General features: G+C 34.9%; 1 protein-coding gene across 1 annotated transcript; it reads left to right on the forward strand.

Moving 5' to 3' along the window:
* Positions 1–4,332: 4,332 nt before the first annotated feature.
* On the forward strand, positions 4,333–9,905 carry LOC147283616 (S-adenosyl-L-methionine-dependent methyltransferases superfamily protein). The gene is made up of 9 exons (XM_086243670.1): positions 4,333–4,570; positions 4,944–6,041; positions 6,129–6,278; positions 6,847–7,117; positions 7,716–7,826; positions 7,940–8,114; positions 8,482–8,754; positions 9,043–9,237; positions 9,329–9,905. Exons 2-9 carry the CDS (start codon positions 4,980–4,982, stop codon positions 9,555–9,557), a joined length of 2,466 nt encoding a protein of 821 aa, XP_086099796.1. The 5' UTR covers positions 4,333–4,570; positions 4,944–4,979; the 3' UTR covers positions 9,558–9,905.
* The last annotated feature ends 7,519 nt before the right edge of the window (positions 9,906–17,424 follow it).

The following is a 17,424-nucleotide window of genomic DNA, read 5'->3' on the forward strand; positions in this document are numbered from 1 at the left end:
TATAATTTGTTTAGAAATAGGATTTGACAACTAGAAATACCAAGGGTTGCAAATTGACTTTAAAACCCTATTTTCTTTGACCAACGTAACGAGACCACTAGGGCTAGCTAGAAACTTAGATTACTTGGGCAAGAGATTAAAATGATGGCTATTGCATGACATGGAGGTCATAATTAGGGCTGGAGATGGAATGGATTTTCGGCAATAAGGAAAGAAAATCCAATGAAAGGTCATTATGATTTTTAATTAATTGACTTAGGTTAAGTAAAAGCCTTTGATTGGTTATTGAGCTGTACATTTAATTAAAAAGGGCCCAACAGATTGGCCAACCAATTAGAAGCCTCTTGAGAAACCAAAAGCCCTGACAAACAGCCCAAAACTTATATCATAAACCTTTCTCACATAAGATATATATGAAGTGACTCTTCAGTTTTCCCTCCAACAGACACAAGAACCCTTTTATAAAACCAACTTTTGTTCATACCAAACACAACCCACGAAATTTCTGAGTACTTAGACAAAGAGAGAGTAAGAGAAAGAGGAAGAACAAGAAAAGAAGAAGAGAGAAGCCAAAGGGAGGCCAACCCGAGAAGAAAGATGAAGTTTTCAACTTGCATTGTTCTTTGAGAAACTCAGCAAGAATTAGTAAGAACCCTCACCCTACCCTCTATGTTTGATTTTCAACTCATACCTTATTGAATGGCTTGGGTTAAGTGCATCCAAAGAAAAATCTAAGAGTCTCAAAACCTAACCTTGTTTGGCAATTTTTGCACTTTCTGACATTGTTTGATAAAAATCGATTTTTGTACCAAACGGAATGCAATATTGAAAAACTATTTATGTACATAAAACTAGACATATACACCTTTCATTGAAGCCAAGAATCATGCAAATCCCATTTATATTAAGTGAGTTATGCATTTTTAAAGTTTGTCTAATTCTGCCTATTTTATGTAACTTTTTCAAAGAAAATTCTTAAGGCTTGCATACTCGGATTTTTTTTTACTTAAAGACTTGATTTGAAATCATCATGGTAAATTGTAGGACTAATTTTGAACTTGTACCAATTGGTTTTACTCAATTTGGAGCCTCAAACCCGAAAATAACACTTTTTGCCACGTAAACAGTAATTTTGCAGCAAATCAGCATTCTAATGTGAACTTTGGACTTTCGAAAACCATACTTGCACAATTCCAATTGCCTTGAAAATTTTTGTGCATAAGTATTAGTATGTCTTCTAAATGCCTGTGAAAAACTCGTTCAAATTATTTTGTGTGATTTGATAAAATTCCAGGAGCAGGTGCTGCCCATTTGCGATTTTAAAGGAAGCATTTTACCTCAAAAATGTCATTTTTGTTATTAAATCTTTTTGGCCTAAATGGTTGGCTCACACAAGTCACAAATTATCCCTAGGATTAATCCATGAGCATGAGAGAATTTGTTTACGTCTGGAATGAAATTTGGGTTGTCAAAACCTCATAGTTTTTAACAAAAACTAGGCTTCATCATACCTATTTTTGGCCAAGGCTATGTGTTGATTTTTAAGGTTTCAATTATGCTTACATACATGAATTATAACTTGTTTGAGGTCATAGTATGGTTATTTATTGGTTAGAGGTCTCGGATGCCACTCAACTTAGCCAATACGACATTAAAACCCTAAAAAACCCCAATTGAGTTTTAGAATGTGAAATCTGATCCCCTTTTTGTTTTGAGATTGATTTTCAGTTTGGTGAATCACCACAATGACAAGAAGCTTCAATTGAGGAAGGGGGAGGTAGTCCTTTCTAAACTCTATGTTCAATATGATTTAATTCTTAATTAATTTAATGGATGTGCTTGTTACTTTGAATGTTTGATTCAAAGTAATGTTTTAATTTGTTTGATTTATTCTTGGCTGCCATGTTTGATTTGAATTGATTAATTGACCTTGAAAGAAAATTATAATTTATTTGGTTAGTTATAGAAAAGGTAATTGATTTGCTTTGAAACCGAGAATAAATTGAATTTGATATGCATGTTGATGACTTCAATTTGCCTTAAGAGGATGAAATAAATTAATTTATTTTTCCTAAGATTAAATGAGTGGACTTATATGAATCTATTTAGAATTGAATCACTAGAGCTGCATGTTTAGTTTAAAATAAACTAGCCTAGGATCTAAGATTCTAATTGGACTACTTAAATTGGTTTAATTTGGAAAGTAATAAACTACATGCTATTTTAATGTGGTTTTGGAAGGGTATTAGATTACCTTGACTTAAACGAATTAGAACTTGCATAATTGGTGGTACTCGAAATTATTAAGGTTTGATTTTCATCTTGTTGTAAAATTTGAAAGTTCTAAAGGTTAAGAACTAGTTTACAAGGATAAAAAGGGTTTGAACCAATAATAGAAATATGTGATTATTTGACCTTGATATTGGTTTCGGATTTAAGATTTTTAAATATAAACATGGTTGTTTATTTAATTGTTTTATACTTATTGTGTTATAAAGCATGTTATATAATGAAATAAATGAATTGATTATATAATTAGATTGTCATTTCATGTTCATATGACATCATTTATACATATGAGGCATTGAGGGCAGCCATACTTTGCATGGAGGCTGCCAAGACATATATTATCATTCATATTTATTGAATCAAGAATGTTTACACTAATGTGGTTTTAGTGTTTGGACTTCCTAATGAGAGATAAATGGGTACAGTTCTTACTCTATCCTTGGGTTCAATTCCCTGAAAGTATGCATACATGTATCTTGTACAGTGGTTATGAGAAATAAAGAATATGCTAGACGGGAAGTAAGTGAGTTTTTATTTACTTCAATGAAAGGACATCTCACTATCTATATAGATCTTACTCTTTAGTAAGATATGAGAGATATCGGTAATTAAGTTTATAAATTAGGGAATAAGTCCATTGTTTATAAACTTTGATAGGTTTGCAATGTCATAGAGAAAAAGATATGCTTGCATTGTTATTTAATTTAACATGCATATGCATTTCATGAGATTAATTATATTGTATACATATTAAAAATGGATGTAAGATGGTTTGATAATACCCAACCCGAAAATGCATGATTTTATGTTGGGAATTATGGTCATGACTTTATGCTTGTGAAATTGTGTTTTGAGCTTTGAAATTGATTATACTTGTACTTGTATAATTGTGGTTTCGATCTTTAAATATGAATATGTTTATTTTTCAAAGAATTGGTTTTTATTTAAATGTTTTAAATAGGTTGCCGATTAATTATTAAATTGTTTGTTTGGGCATAGACCATTTCAGCAAGGGCTTAGACCATTATTAAATCGTACTTTTAATTGAATTGATTGAGTTTTGATGGGCTAGTTGAGTGTGTAATCAGTTACTTTGGTGATACTTACCCCCATACAGTTTGTTAAGTTGTATGAAACTTTTAGGACAAAAGAATAGCTAGCTTCATAGACGTTTCAGATAACAAAGGATGAAGGTTTGGAAGTAGAGATAATTCACCCAGGATTAGCATACCAACACCACCCACATCCAAATACTCAAGTGATGAGGAAGAGGACCCAATCATGGATGAGTTTGTTAACTATCTCTTTTATTTCTATCTTTTCTTATTTTAGTTGAGAAATCTCTGAGTTAATTATTTAAGGATTAGTATGCCTCAATTACTTATTTATTATTTGATACTTCTTTATGTTGTTTCGTTTACACCAAAAATTAGATTTTAAATTAAAATTTTCACTCTCACTTGGATTTTAATATTTTTTTTGATGTTTTGTTTATTAATTTTAAAACAAAGGGTCTGTCTTTATTTTTAGAAATTGATTTATCTTAGAAGGTGAATAACTAATAGCTCACTATTTTACAAAGTTTCCATTTCAGTATACTCTAATTATTTGTTATTAAAAAAAAAAAATTTCCCACTGTTTTGGAGTTTAATTTGTTTAAATTTTATTCCTTACATTGATTTTCAATCTTGACATGCTCTTACTTAGGATTAATGAGAGTATGTTGAAATTAAAGACTAATGTGACACTGCCACATGCCCAAAATGCTAAATCTCATTTTGGGGTGTGACAGGTGGCTGGGTTGGGGTGGGTCTCGGACCAAGAGGTGGATGGCTGAGTTCAAACTTCAGCTACCTACGTGTAATTTGTTTTTTTTTTTGTTGTCAATAATTATCTTATTAACCCATTTAAAAAAAGATTATCTAATTATAAAATTACGAAACTAACCCCTATCAGTATGTACGCGGATTGCCGGATTTACAGCAGCTTGTCTTGTTTCACCGCTTTCATGGGGTCCTCTCTCTCTCTCTCTCTCTCTCTCTCTAATTGTTTGCCGGCATAAACTGGAACTTGGAACTCTGTAATTCATAATTCTACTGAGATAATAATAAAATAATTCAACCAAGAAGGTCTTCTCTCTCTTTCCTCTTTCCTATTAATTGAGCTCTTCTCTCTCACAAGCAACCATCTCTTTTTTTCTCTGCTTCTTTCTCATGGACACGGAGGAATAACGTCAGCTTCTGCTCTCTCAGATCTGCTTCGCATTCTTGCCGCAAACAAGGTACCTCCAATTGATTTCACATTTGCAGCTTAGATTTCATCGAACCTGCACATCTTCCATGCAGATCTACGCTCTATTTCATGCCATTATTGTTGTAGATACTTGGGTCTGAGTCGCTTTTGCGGGTGTTTAATACTTGGGATAGAGAGAGTTAGTGATTGCTGTATTTAGTAATTATTTGCATTCAATTTGCGTTGATTTTCCAATTTTAGTAGCTTCATAAGTTTATATCTATTTTTTCATTTCTGTTATTGGTAGATCAGATCGATTCTAGACAACTTTGTTGGATCTGCTGAATTAGGACGTAATTCGTTTTTGATTTTATGCTTTTTTTGTTTTTTTTTTTGTTTTTTTTTTTGTTTTCAATTCTCAGGTGTAGATTATTGGGGAATAATCGTGGTTGGAAAACATGGCGATTGGAAAATATACCAGAGTAGACAATAGGAGGTCGTCGTCGAGTTACTGCTCGACGGTCACCATTGTAGTGTTTGTGGCTTTGTGCTTGGTCGGGGTTTGGATGATGACGTCGTCGTCTGTAGTACCTGTCCAAAATGTGGATGTAGCTCAGGAGAATAAGAGTGAGGTCAAGGAGCAAGACAACGTGACCGAGGTGAAGGAACAACAAGTGAGTGAGACCAATGACGGCACTTCTTCCAGGCAATTTGAAGATAACCCAGGTGATTTACCTGAGGATGCAACAAAAGGAGATAGCAGTAGTGAGGGTGCTACTCAGGGTGAAGAGAAGCTTCAAGAGAAGTTGGAGGAGAAGACTGAAGAGAAGCCTGAGGAGAAAACTGAAGAGAAGATTGAGGAGAAAACAGAAGATGGGTCGATAACTGAAACAGAGGATGGGGATTCTAAGGTTGAAAATGGAGAATTGAATTCAAAAGATGGAGAGAAAAAAAATGATTTGGATGAGAACGAGAAGAAGTCTGATTCAGGTGACAATGAGAAGAAATCAGATGATGACAATAACAAGAAATCGGATGCTGACAATGATCAGAAATTGGACAACTCCGATGAAACAAAGGATGCAGAAAAGGTTGTTCAGATATCGGAGAAAGTGGAGCAAACTGATAACACAGAGTCAGATGGTGAGAAAAAGGAAAATGGGCAGGCCAAAAACCAGAGTTCGAATGAGGTATTTCCTTCTGTTGCTCAGTCAGAGCTTTTGAATGAGAGTACAACTCAAAATGGGTCATGGTCAACTCAGTCGACAGAGTCAAAGAATGAGAAGGAGGCCCAACGATCTTCTGTCCAGAAAACTGGTTACAACTGGAAACTCTGCAATTCCACTGCTGGGCCGGATTTCATCCCATGCCTTGACAATTTGCAAGCCATTAAGAGTCTTCCAAGCACAAAACATTATGAGCATCGTGAGAGGCACTGTCCTGAAGAGGCTCCTACTTGCCTTCTTCCTCTTCCAGAAGGATATAGACACTCAATTGAATGGCCAAAGAGCAGGGAAAAGGTATATAATTTAATTAATGTGCAAAATTTATTTTCACATTGTCTTTCTCTCCGTTGTAAGATAAAATGATAAGGTGCATTGTTGCAGATATGGTACTACAATGTTCCCCATACCAAGCTTGCTCAAATTAAGGGGCATCAGAATTGGGTCAAAGTTACCGGTGAATACCTAACATTTCCTGGTGGTGGAACACAATTCAAGCGTGGTGCTCTTCATTATATAGATTTCATACAAGAGGTGAATCCTCTTTAGTCCTTTGATCCTGTTCACGATCCATTCCACATGCATTACTTTGTATGCCAGTGTATTTTTCCCTCTTTAAATCTGTATGGCATTTGCTGCATCTTTCACAAGTTGTGCATTCAATCTTTGCCTTCTCTTTTTTCCCTGATGTTTTGATCAACTCTTGCTTGGCAGAAAATGCCACGGTCTATGTGTGTGCATGAATGCATGTTTGTTTTGTAATTTCTACTCTCTGGTTAGATATGCTGAGTCATAAAGAACACCTCTAGTACTTTTCTACGAGGTGACTGTAAATTCTACACTGATTAGGTGGCTATTTCATATGTAGCATATACATATCCTTAGAAGTAATGATTGTCCACTTAATCCTACTAGCAAGCACCACCAGTTAAACACTGTCATTACCCTATAGGTAAATTCATATTCGTGTGAGTTAACAGTAAGGATCACACTGAGTTTGAATGGGATTTATCAGCTGGAGAACAATTAGATACATTTTTCCTCTTGGTGTTCATCAGAATTAAGGTGTGCTTAATTAATTTTGAATGTGTTTATCTTGCAGTCTGTTCCTGATGTAGCCTGGGGAAAACGATCACGTGTCATATTAGATGTTGGATGTGGGGTTGCAAGCTTTGGAGGCTATCTCTTTGACAGAGATGTCCTCACAATGTCATTGGCCCCAAAAGATGAGCATGAAGCTCAAGTGCAGTTTGCACTTGAAAGAGGAATTCCAGCTATATCTGCTGTGATGGGCACAAAGAGACTTCCCTTCCCAAGCAAAGTTTTTGATGTTGTCCACTGTGCCCGCTGCAGGGTTCCCTGGCACATAGAAGGTATTCTAGTGGTTTATTTTAAAAAGTGTTGATTACATGAGATCAACTGTGTCTTGGTTTTTTATTCAATCGTGTTGTATTGTCCTGGCCTGTTTGCCCTTTGGTTAATATATCATTTGTTTACCATACACATAAAAAGGTCAACCAGGTTTAGATTCTAGTTTAAAATGCAGTTTCATGCTTGAGAATTAGGGGCCTGATTGGCTGAGTTTTCAAAAGCTATTATAAATAATGTTCAGTTTTAATTATTTTATAAATTCTGATTTAGAAAATGGAAGCATATATATATATTTATTATTATTATTTTTTTTTTTTTGAAAAGAAAAATTGGAAACAGATTTTGAAAACACCATTTTGATGATTTGTTTTTTCAATCTTGTTTTCTGAAAATTGTTCTGGAAACAGTTTTCAGAACTCATTTGGCTTCATGTTTTGCACTGTTGTCCATGATTTTCATGAAAGAAACTGTTTTTAAACAAAGGAACGTAACTCAGATAAAGAAGAAAAGAACAAAGGAACCAAACAGGCCGTGGAGTTCCTAAATTTGGAAATTATAGATGTTGAGCCATCCTTTCTGACCTATAAGCATGATATGCAGGTGGTAAGCTTCTATTGGAGCTGAATCGTGTGTTGAGACCTGGTGGTTTCTTTGTATGGTCTGCAACTCCAGTTTATCAGAAGCTGGCTGAAGATGTTGAAATATGGAATGGTACATTTGAATTAGAGTTGATTGAATTTTAAACCTAATATTTCTGGGACTTTTGAATTGGAGTTGGTTGATTAATTCTAATAAGTCAAAATCTCTGTGGGAATCATCTGCAGCCATGAAGGAACTGACAAAAGCAATATGCTGGAAACTTGTGTCAATTAATAAGGATACAATAAATGGGGTTGGTGCAGCTATATTCAAAAAGCCTAATTCCAATGAGTGCTATGAGAAAAGATCACAAAACGAGCCTCCTATCTGTGCTAACTCTGATGATCCAAATGCAGCCTGGTACTCATCTTTTAACTGAAATTTTTTTTAATCAATGAAGAAATCAATATATATATATATATTTTTTTTTTCCAGTCATTTGATTTTGTTGCCATCAAATCTTGAAATTACGAAGTTCTTTTTATGGCTGAATGAGCCTGTGAAACTTCTTTGACATAGGAGATGGACATGGTCTTTAAGTTTCTAAAAATTTTGTGAAAAGAATAAAATACTTTGATACATTTGGAAAAACAAAACTATGCTCCTCTTAAAATTGGAAAGGGTGTTACACTTGCCAGAATTTGTCTGATGCTAACCCAAAGATAACTATAAATTTTCAAGCTCTATATCTACCCCAATCCATGTTAAATTTGTTTGTTGTGCTCAGGAATGTGCCGTTACAAGCATGCATGCACAAAGTGCCTGTAGCTGCATCAGAACGGGGGTCTGAATGGCCTGAGCAATGGCCCTCGAGGTTGGACAAGCCACCTTACTGGTTGTTAAGTTCCCAGGTCGGAGTTTATGGAAAACCTGCTCCTGAGGATTTCACTGCAGACTATGAGCACTGGAAACGCGTGGTGACTAAGTCATATCTAAATGGAATGGGGATAAACTGGTCATCTATTAGGAATGTCATGGACATGAGATCTGTGTACGGAGGGTAAGCAAAATGGTTCCTTGTTAAACATGTTGAATAGTGTGTTTTGTCTCCTAACACATCATTGTTTTGATGGGTTTTGCTTGATTGATCCATGGAAAAGCCAACCAACTTCTTTGTAATTTTACTTTATCGTTCATCTTTGGTATTGTTCTTGACCTTGCTGTAGAATTTGTACAAGTGAGTTGTTGAGTTAGAGGGGTGGTTGTTTCCTAATTTGTGTGATGTAGCTAATTGCATCAAGTTCTTTTGCCCATTTTCTTTACTTCTGACATCTGGTTTTGCTTGCAGATTTGCTGCAGCTTTGAAAGATATGAAAATTTGGGTTATGAATGTGGTGTCAGTAGACGCTCCAGATACACTACCCATAATATATGAGCGAGGTCTGTTTGGTATATATCATGATTGGTGTGAATCATTTAGCACCTATCCTAGGTCTTATGATCTTCTCCATGCTGACCATCTGTTTTCCAAGGTTAAAACGAGGTGTGCATATATTTTCTCAGCAGAAGAGTGTTTGTTGCATGCACCAATTCTTTTTGCTGTATCTAATTCTACCATGGTTTATGAGTGGCAGGTGCAATTTAGTGGCTGTAGTTGCAGAGGTTGATCGGATCCTTCGACCAGAGGGAAAGCTTATCGTGCGGGACGATGTTGAGACTATTAATGAGCTGGAGAACATGGTGAGATCGATGAATTGGGAGGTTCGCATGACCTATTCCAAGGACAAGGAGGGATTGCTTTGTGTCCAGAAGTCTATGTGGCGGCCCACAGAGTCGGAGACGGTCAAGTACGCCATTGCTTAAGCATGCTTTGAAGTTGTTGGCATTGCTGAGGATATAATGCCGATGGGATTATACATTCCTTTTGTTTTGGTTGCTAATTGAAATTCATGGTAACTGTACTTTATATTAGCCTTTGTATCATTTTAGTTAGGCCTTCCAGTGTCTGTTAATTTTTTGCTACATTTTTTCTTTTATTGGATTCGGTGTCATTATTGAGAGGTTGGTGTTGAAATTCCACTGTAATATTACCTTGCTGATTATCGATTGAAAAATGATCACATTCTTGCAAGTGCAAAATCTATTAGTTAAAATTTCTGAGGATTTGGTGCCATGGCCCCTTGACTTTCAGAGGTTGCTTGTTTTGTTACCTTTTTTGTACTTTTGGTTTCCACATTATTTATACTTTCATTGAGAATCTAAGTTAATAATCTTTTCATTGAGAGCTGACTTAATAATCTCCTGTATTTGATAAAATGCATGAGTTGGATTTTGTTGATTAATTTATTTTTTTTTGGGCCATGAGTTTGATCATGTTGATAAACCTATGAAAGTGTGTGATACAATGCATGTGAAGAATGTTAGTTATGGGCGGGTGGGTCTGCATATTGAGTAAATGATTGAGAAAATTATGGAGACCAAGAAATATTTGTTGAAAGGTGTATAAGGGTGACTGAAGCAAAAGCTGAAGAGCATTTGATTTTGGGTTCAACGAACCATGCACATGAGCAAAGGTTTCTTTTGAAACCTGTGTCATCGGACACCCATATTTTATTAGCCCTTATGCTTGGCAATCTTTGTTAGCTGGATAAAGTATGGATATGCAACCTAAACTAACTTTAGGACTTTGCAGGGATCTACAAGATCTACAACCATGACAATGACCACATATATGGCTAGCTTGATTTAGAAAGCCTCGTGAAGGAGTTGAGTACTCAGGCTCTGTTTGGAAGACAAGACAGGTCTGGACAATACAAAAGAGTAAAAATCAACACAAATTAGTACAAGTTCCATTTTGAGGCAGCTTTTCTGGTGGAGGAAGAATAAGGTAAAGATGGCCAAAGTAAGTCATAAGTGAAGAAATTATGTCTTGAGGTAACCCATGTGTTTGGAGGGTACAATTGTCCTGAACTCTTATGGACACTTTTCCTAACATTTGGTCATATCTACCTCTTCTTCCTTCACAAGAAAAACTATCTCATCCTGATATTTTTACTATTTAGTGCTGTTTTATCCAGCAGTCCAAACAAAGCCTCAAGGTATTATGGTTACTAATTAGGACCTAAGAAAGGTTTGTACATTAGAGATATGTGGCACTTGATTGTTGTTATGTGATATCTGAATACCTTTAATATGAAACTGAAAATAGAATCTTGAAAAGAATTTGTTCTATTGTCTTGTGTGGAATTTGATTGATCTATTTAACAGTTTAAAACACGTAGGTCTCTATGGATAAATATCAAAATCATAACACATGAACGGTGACACACGAAATGCTCAACAGTAAACATAAGTTGTGAAGGATTTGATGAAATCCAAAATTATTCGTTAAGGACTCAAGGATTTCAGATGCCAACATGGGTAAAAGATTAGACCCTTTAGCAGCTGAACTAGCAATGATGACTCAAAAGAGTCACATCAAGATTCTAAAATACATTGGCTCTTAGAATGGATTGTTCATTGTTGTGATAATTAACCTCAGAAACGTATTAACTTGAGTACAAGGCTAAAACAAATAATGTCCATTATAGCCGCCAAAATCCGGGTATGCCACAACGGCACTCGTCCTAAGGACCTCGAAAGAGTAATACTTGTACTCCGAGTGTCACACCCCGAACTCCGGGTATGCAACAAATGCATCTATCTTGAATGCCCTAAAAGATTAATGTCACTCATCAAGCATTAATCTCCCAAGATACCCAAGATAGGTTGAGCATTTTTAATTACTTGGACTAGGTTTGATTAGAGATAATAAATAGCGGAAAACATGTGAAGTAAAAATAAAACTTCTTTATAAAACTAACCCCCTAGGTTACTGTAGTTCATTACAACCTTGAAGAATTTCATAAATTTAAAATACATAGCAAGCATAGAATAAAGGTTTCAAAACTATGCAAAGGTATAATCAAAGTAAGTAACTCAAAACCATCTCAAATCAATAGAGGAGAAATCAACAAAACATGCTCGATACGAAGTATCGAATAAACAACAACACCAATTGAATCCAGGATGTTGACAAGTCTCAAGATGCTACTCTGCTTGACGCTCGTCCTAGTTCGTCTCTTTACCATACTCGTACCTATAAAAAATCCAATAAACAAAGAACCCAAAAACAATATAGGAGGTAAGCATCTCATACGATCATAGCTTCTCTCAGGGGACCCTGCCAGGTTTAAAAACCACAAAACTTTTCCCAGTGAAAATCATAGTGAAAATCTTTTTCCATTGGATTCTTAAATCATCCAAAACAAGTTCTTCAAACATTTCCTTTGTACTAATTTACAAAACATTTATGACTCGGCTGTACAGCAATATGGCAAACATGCATAAAAATCCATAAATAACAATAATATAGATGGTCGATACACATTAGGTACGACTATGGCCAGCTATAATCAAGAGAATAGCATCCATAGAGAGTGCCACGATAAACAAAAAGAGGAACTCGCAATTGAAAATCCGTATTTACTGCCACCTAATCAATCATGGGTCCCCGCTTAGCACAAACACACGTAATCACGTATTGGCTTGGCTAAGCTTCCCATAATATACTGATCAATTCTTCTAGAAGGTTTAGGGATTTGAACCCAAGGTCACGTACTACGCTACCCGAACTCTCAGACCAATCATATAAATATAGCATGTTATAATAATTTAAAAACACAAACACACACAAAGTCCATAGTCAGAAATATAGGATAAATCCTTTTACGTGGAATCCAATGCTCTTCACGTATTCTCTTACATAGCCTATGCATTCCCATCAGTCCCAAATCCATCGCCTTCTTGTCACGTCATAAAGAAATTTTTCGGTAACTGATGCTCCTAGTGTCCGACAATACGACAACTTAGTCAAATGTTAAGTTCAACACAATCTTGTTATAACCCATCCTTTTAGGTCACACGTCCCCAAAGACTCTAGCCCTAAGTGGACTAAACTACTCTTTAAGATTTCTAAGTTTCAAGTTAATTTCAAAGTCAAACCACTTGACTAATTGCCTTGCTTTAAAGCAATTCTACAAATTAATTTAAGTTAGAATAAATTAAATATAAGTATTATTCAAGTATTTAATTAATTAGTATATCTCCAAAATATTTCACTAATTAATTAAGCTTGAATAATAGCTTAAATCTAATTTAATCTCTACAAGTTAATAACATTTACTTAATCTCCAAATTAAGGTTACAAATAATCATGCTTAATTAATCAAATAAATTAAGCAATTAAATCTCCAAAGTAAACCTAGGCATGCTTAATTAATAAATAAATTCTACTTAATTAATCTAAGCATGCAACCTAATATTAAAGCCTAAGAAAAATAAATAAAGCAGAAAAATAAATAAAAGACTTACCCGGTTGTAGACCTCCTGAGTTGGACTCCACTCCTAAGCGACTCCTCCAAACTTGGGTCATCTCTTTCAAGAGAAGACCTCAAAATATTTTACTAAGAGGGAGCTTCTCAAAAATATGAGCTTGCTCCAGAATAGAAAGAATATTAATCTTTCTAGAGAGAGAAGGAGAAACCAAAGTGAGAGTGAGAAGCTCTCAAACTCTATTTGGTGGTGCAAGTGAAAATGAGGTATAAGGGTCTTTATTTATAGGCACAAGGGGGTGGGAAGAAGTTGTGAGTTTCCAATGTGAGATAAGATGCTCAAAAGTGTCAAAAACAAGGAAAAAAACACAAGTTGGGTCAACACAAACCAGCGGGTCACCCGATTTATGAGAGGAAACGGACCGGGTTGCCCAGTTACTGTACATGTGGGCCAAGAGAGGGAAAGGCTGGGTTTGACCAGTTTTCTAAATGGAATCAACGGTCCAGATTAAAAGATGATTAATGAGGACAGACGGACGAGATTAGATTTTGTGTGAGGGATCCGGTATGGTACGCCTTATCACGCTCCTGTGAGCTCGCCTGCTGGGCGCCTGTTGGCGATGCGTCAGCTGCTTCGGACGAATAGCAGCGCGCCGCGTGGGCGGTTGTTAGTCCAGTCAACACTATTTTTCCTTTTAATTCATTTTCCTATTTCTCCAACTTTGGAAATTTCCCAAAAATAGCTCGGGACTCCAAATAATTCCCCGAAAAATATAACGAACTCGTATTAATAAGGACTAATTTCCTATAGCCTCAAAATATTCAAATCACTTCTAGAAAAATTATGAAAAATCCTCCTCTCATAATTTAATTCCAAAAAATAAAATAATCACCAAACTCCAAAACCACGACCAAAGGTCCAAGTTAGTTAAAGCAAAGTTAAGGAAAACTTCAATTCCTTTAAACAAACCTTAAGAACAAGTTCAGAGTGTTCCACCAAGCATTAGACTCCCAAATTCTTGAAACGAGTTAAGGCATTTGAGAGAATGGAGGTTGGATCAGAGTAACACATGCACACATAGGGGCTTGAATTATAGGAGCCCAATAGGGATTTCAGGCCGGGCCGGGCTGGGCTGGGCTTGGGCTTTAATACACAAGCCCAAGGCTCGCCCATCGAGCTTTGGCTTGCGGGCTTGGAGGGCCGGGCCGGGCTAGGCTCGAACGGGCAGCCCAAAATGGGCCCAAAGCCTGTTTAGACACATATATTATCTTCAATAAAAAAATATAGGATTTTGGCTATGTTGTGATTTGAACATGAGACCTCACATAACAAGTTTCAACTCTCAACCAATTGAGCTGACTAGTTTATTTGTCAAGTTTGTGAATCATAACATATTTAATAGCTCTTTCGTTTATTTACTTCAATAAATTATTAATATGCTTATTAAGTTATTATAAATACTATTATGTTAGTAATAGTGTAATACCATAAATAATAAACTTTTAAAATTATATACAACATTACAACTATAATAAAACATAAATGTACATATGTTTTATTATATATTTTATTACATATTTTTATAAACAAACGATACAATTGTGTTTTCAACGATCCGAACTAGTCAAATTTTAGTTCATCATTCAAAGATAATTCGTACAAAAAATTAGCTCAATCGGAGATGTAACAGTGACATAACGGTGGTTGAATTAATGAACGATTGTGGTTTTTCTAATGATGATCGAATGAGTAGATGAATTTTGATTTGACCGATTTTTTATAAGGATGATCTTTGACTATGAACATAGAAAATAAACGGGTCAGATTGTTGAAATCACGTTGTGGTCTTCATAATTATGGAAACGACAAGGTTTCAATGGGAAAGTTATTAGAATTCTACTCTTCAAGTGTATTTATATGTAGAAGCTCACATATCGATTGTGTTTTTAATGATCCGAACTTTTCAAACTTTAGTTCCCCACTCAAAGAGAATCATTGCAAAAAATTAGCTCAATCAAAGATGTAAAAGTGATGTAACGGTGGTCGAATTAATGAATGATCATGATTTTTCTAATGATAATCGAACATTCGAACGGGTAGATGAATTCTTATTTGGCCGATTTTTTGTAAGGATGATCTTTGACTATCAACATATAAAATGAACGGTTCAAATCGTTGAATTAATGAACGATCGTAGTTTAATAACTTTAATTATAGTTGTATTATAAAAGTTTATTATAATAACTTTAATAACTATAGTTGTAAATTTGTAATATTGTATATAATTTTAAAAATTTATTATTTATGGTATTACACAGTTTATACTATTACTATTTACTAACATTATATAATTATAGTATTATATAATAACTTAATAAGCATATTAATAATTTATTAGAGTATACAAACGAAAAACCTATTAAATATGTTATGATTCACCAATTAGACAAATAAACTAGTCAGCTCGGTTAGTTGAGAGTTGACGTTTGTTCCATGAGGTCTGATGTTCGATTCACAACTTAACCAAAATCCTATATTTTTTTTATTGAAGATATATTGTGTGTAAATGGGCTTTGGGTCGGGCCTAAGCGGACTGGGCTTTGGGCGGCTCGTGGGCTTCAAGGGGATGGCCCAAGCCCAGCCCAATGACTATTCGGCTCGGCCCGGCCCAAATTTCGGGCCAGATCAAGCTTCAGGCCCAATGGGTCGGGCGGGCTTCGGGTCTTGGGCTTTTTGGTGACCCCTATGCACACAAGATCTGAAATACTTCACATTAAATTAAATATTTAAAATCAAACCAACCTACTAGTGTATTTTAGTTTTGGCAAAAGAAACCCTATCAAACGGACCAATTGGAAGTACGATAAAGATGTTCAAAATAAATACAAACGATAATAATTTCAGAAATAAAATGGCGAAAGACTAGAAGGAACCCAAAAGACATGATAATGAAAACGAGACTAGAGACTTGAAGATGCACGACAAGAGATCCAAGTATATTGACTTTACTTTAAGGCCTCCCGCCTCCCTAAGTATATTTTTAAATCAAAAGGGAATAAAAATTAAATGTCTTCGTAGTGATAGAGGTGGTGAATATTTTTCAAATGATTTTGATATGTTTTGTGAAGAGCATGATATTGTACATTAGAAAACAGCACCATATACACCACAACAAAATGGTTTGGTAGAAAGAAAAAATAGAACACTCACTGAAATGATTAATTCCATGACGATAAATGCTAAAGTTCCTTTATATTTGTGGGGTTAAGGATTATTTATTGCATGCCATATTCACAATAGAATTACATCTAGAAAGACACATGTATCACCATATGAAATTTTGGAATGGTAGAAAACCAAATTTGTCATATATGAGAGTATGGGAATGTTTAGCCTTTTACAAAGCAAGGGAGTTAAAACCTAACATGCAACTTCTACAAAGCCCACTCTACACCCTAGGAGAGAAAATACCCTTCAAATCGAGGAAGGACTTTATTATGAATTAAAAAGATTTTATTATAAATTAAAAGAACTTTATTATGAATTAAAATGATTTTAGTATAAATTATTATGAATTAAAAAGATTTTCTTATAAATTTTAAAATACCCCCGGTCTCCATTTAAAAATTGTTTTTCTAAAGGACTTAAGCCTAATTATCTCTACTATAAATCTGTTTCAGTATTTGTGTGACAATGTCTATTTCAGTATCTGTGTGACAGTGTCTGTTTCAGTATATATGTGACAATGTTTATTTCAGTATCTATGTGATAATGTTTGTTTCAGTATTTGTGTGACAATGTCTGTTTCAGTATCAATGTCACACATATACTAAAACATATGATGTCACATATATACAGAAATATATGCTATAAATTTGTTTCAGTGTCTGTTTCAGTATATATGTGACAGTGTCTATTTCATTATCTATATGATAGTGTTTATTTCAGTATCTGTGTGACAATGTCTGTTTTCAGTATCAATGTCACACATATACTAAAACAAATACAGTCACACATATACTGAAACAAATATTCTAAATCTGTTTCAAAATCTGTGTAACAGTGTCTGTTTCAGTAAATTGACGGTATCTGTTTCAGTATCTGTGTGACAGTGTCTTTTTCAGTATATGTGTTATAGTGGGTGGTGCAGTATCTATGTGACAATGGGCTAGGGCCCGCACCTATTGACCAAAATGTAATTATCAAAATTAAAACAATGGGTTGGGGCAAAAGGGTAAAACAAACTAAAAAAAAAAAAATCAGTAATGGGTTGGGGCCTACAGGGTTATTGACCAAAATGTAATTTTTCAAATTATATGATTGACTAAAATGGGATAGCAAATTATGTATTGACCTT

Source organism: Dryas octopetala, chromosome 5 (assembly GCF_963921425.1).
Source record: "Dryas octopetala chromosome 5, drDryOcto1.1, whole genome shotgun sequence".
Lineage (NCBI taxonomy): Eukaryota > Viridiplantae > Streptophyta > Magnoliopsida > Rosales > Rosaceae > Dryas > Dryas octopetala.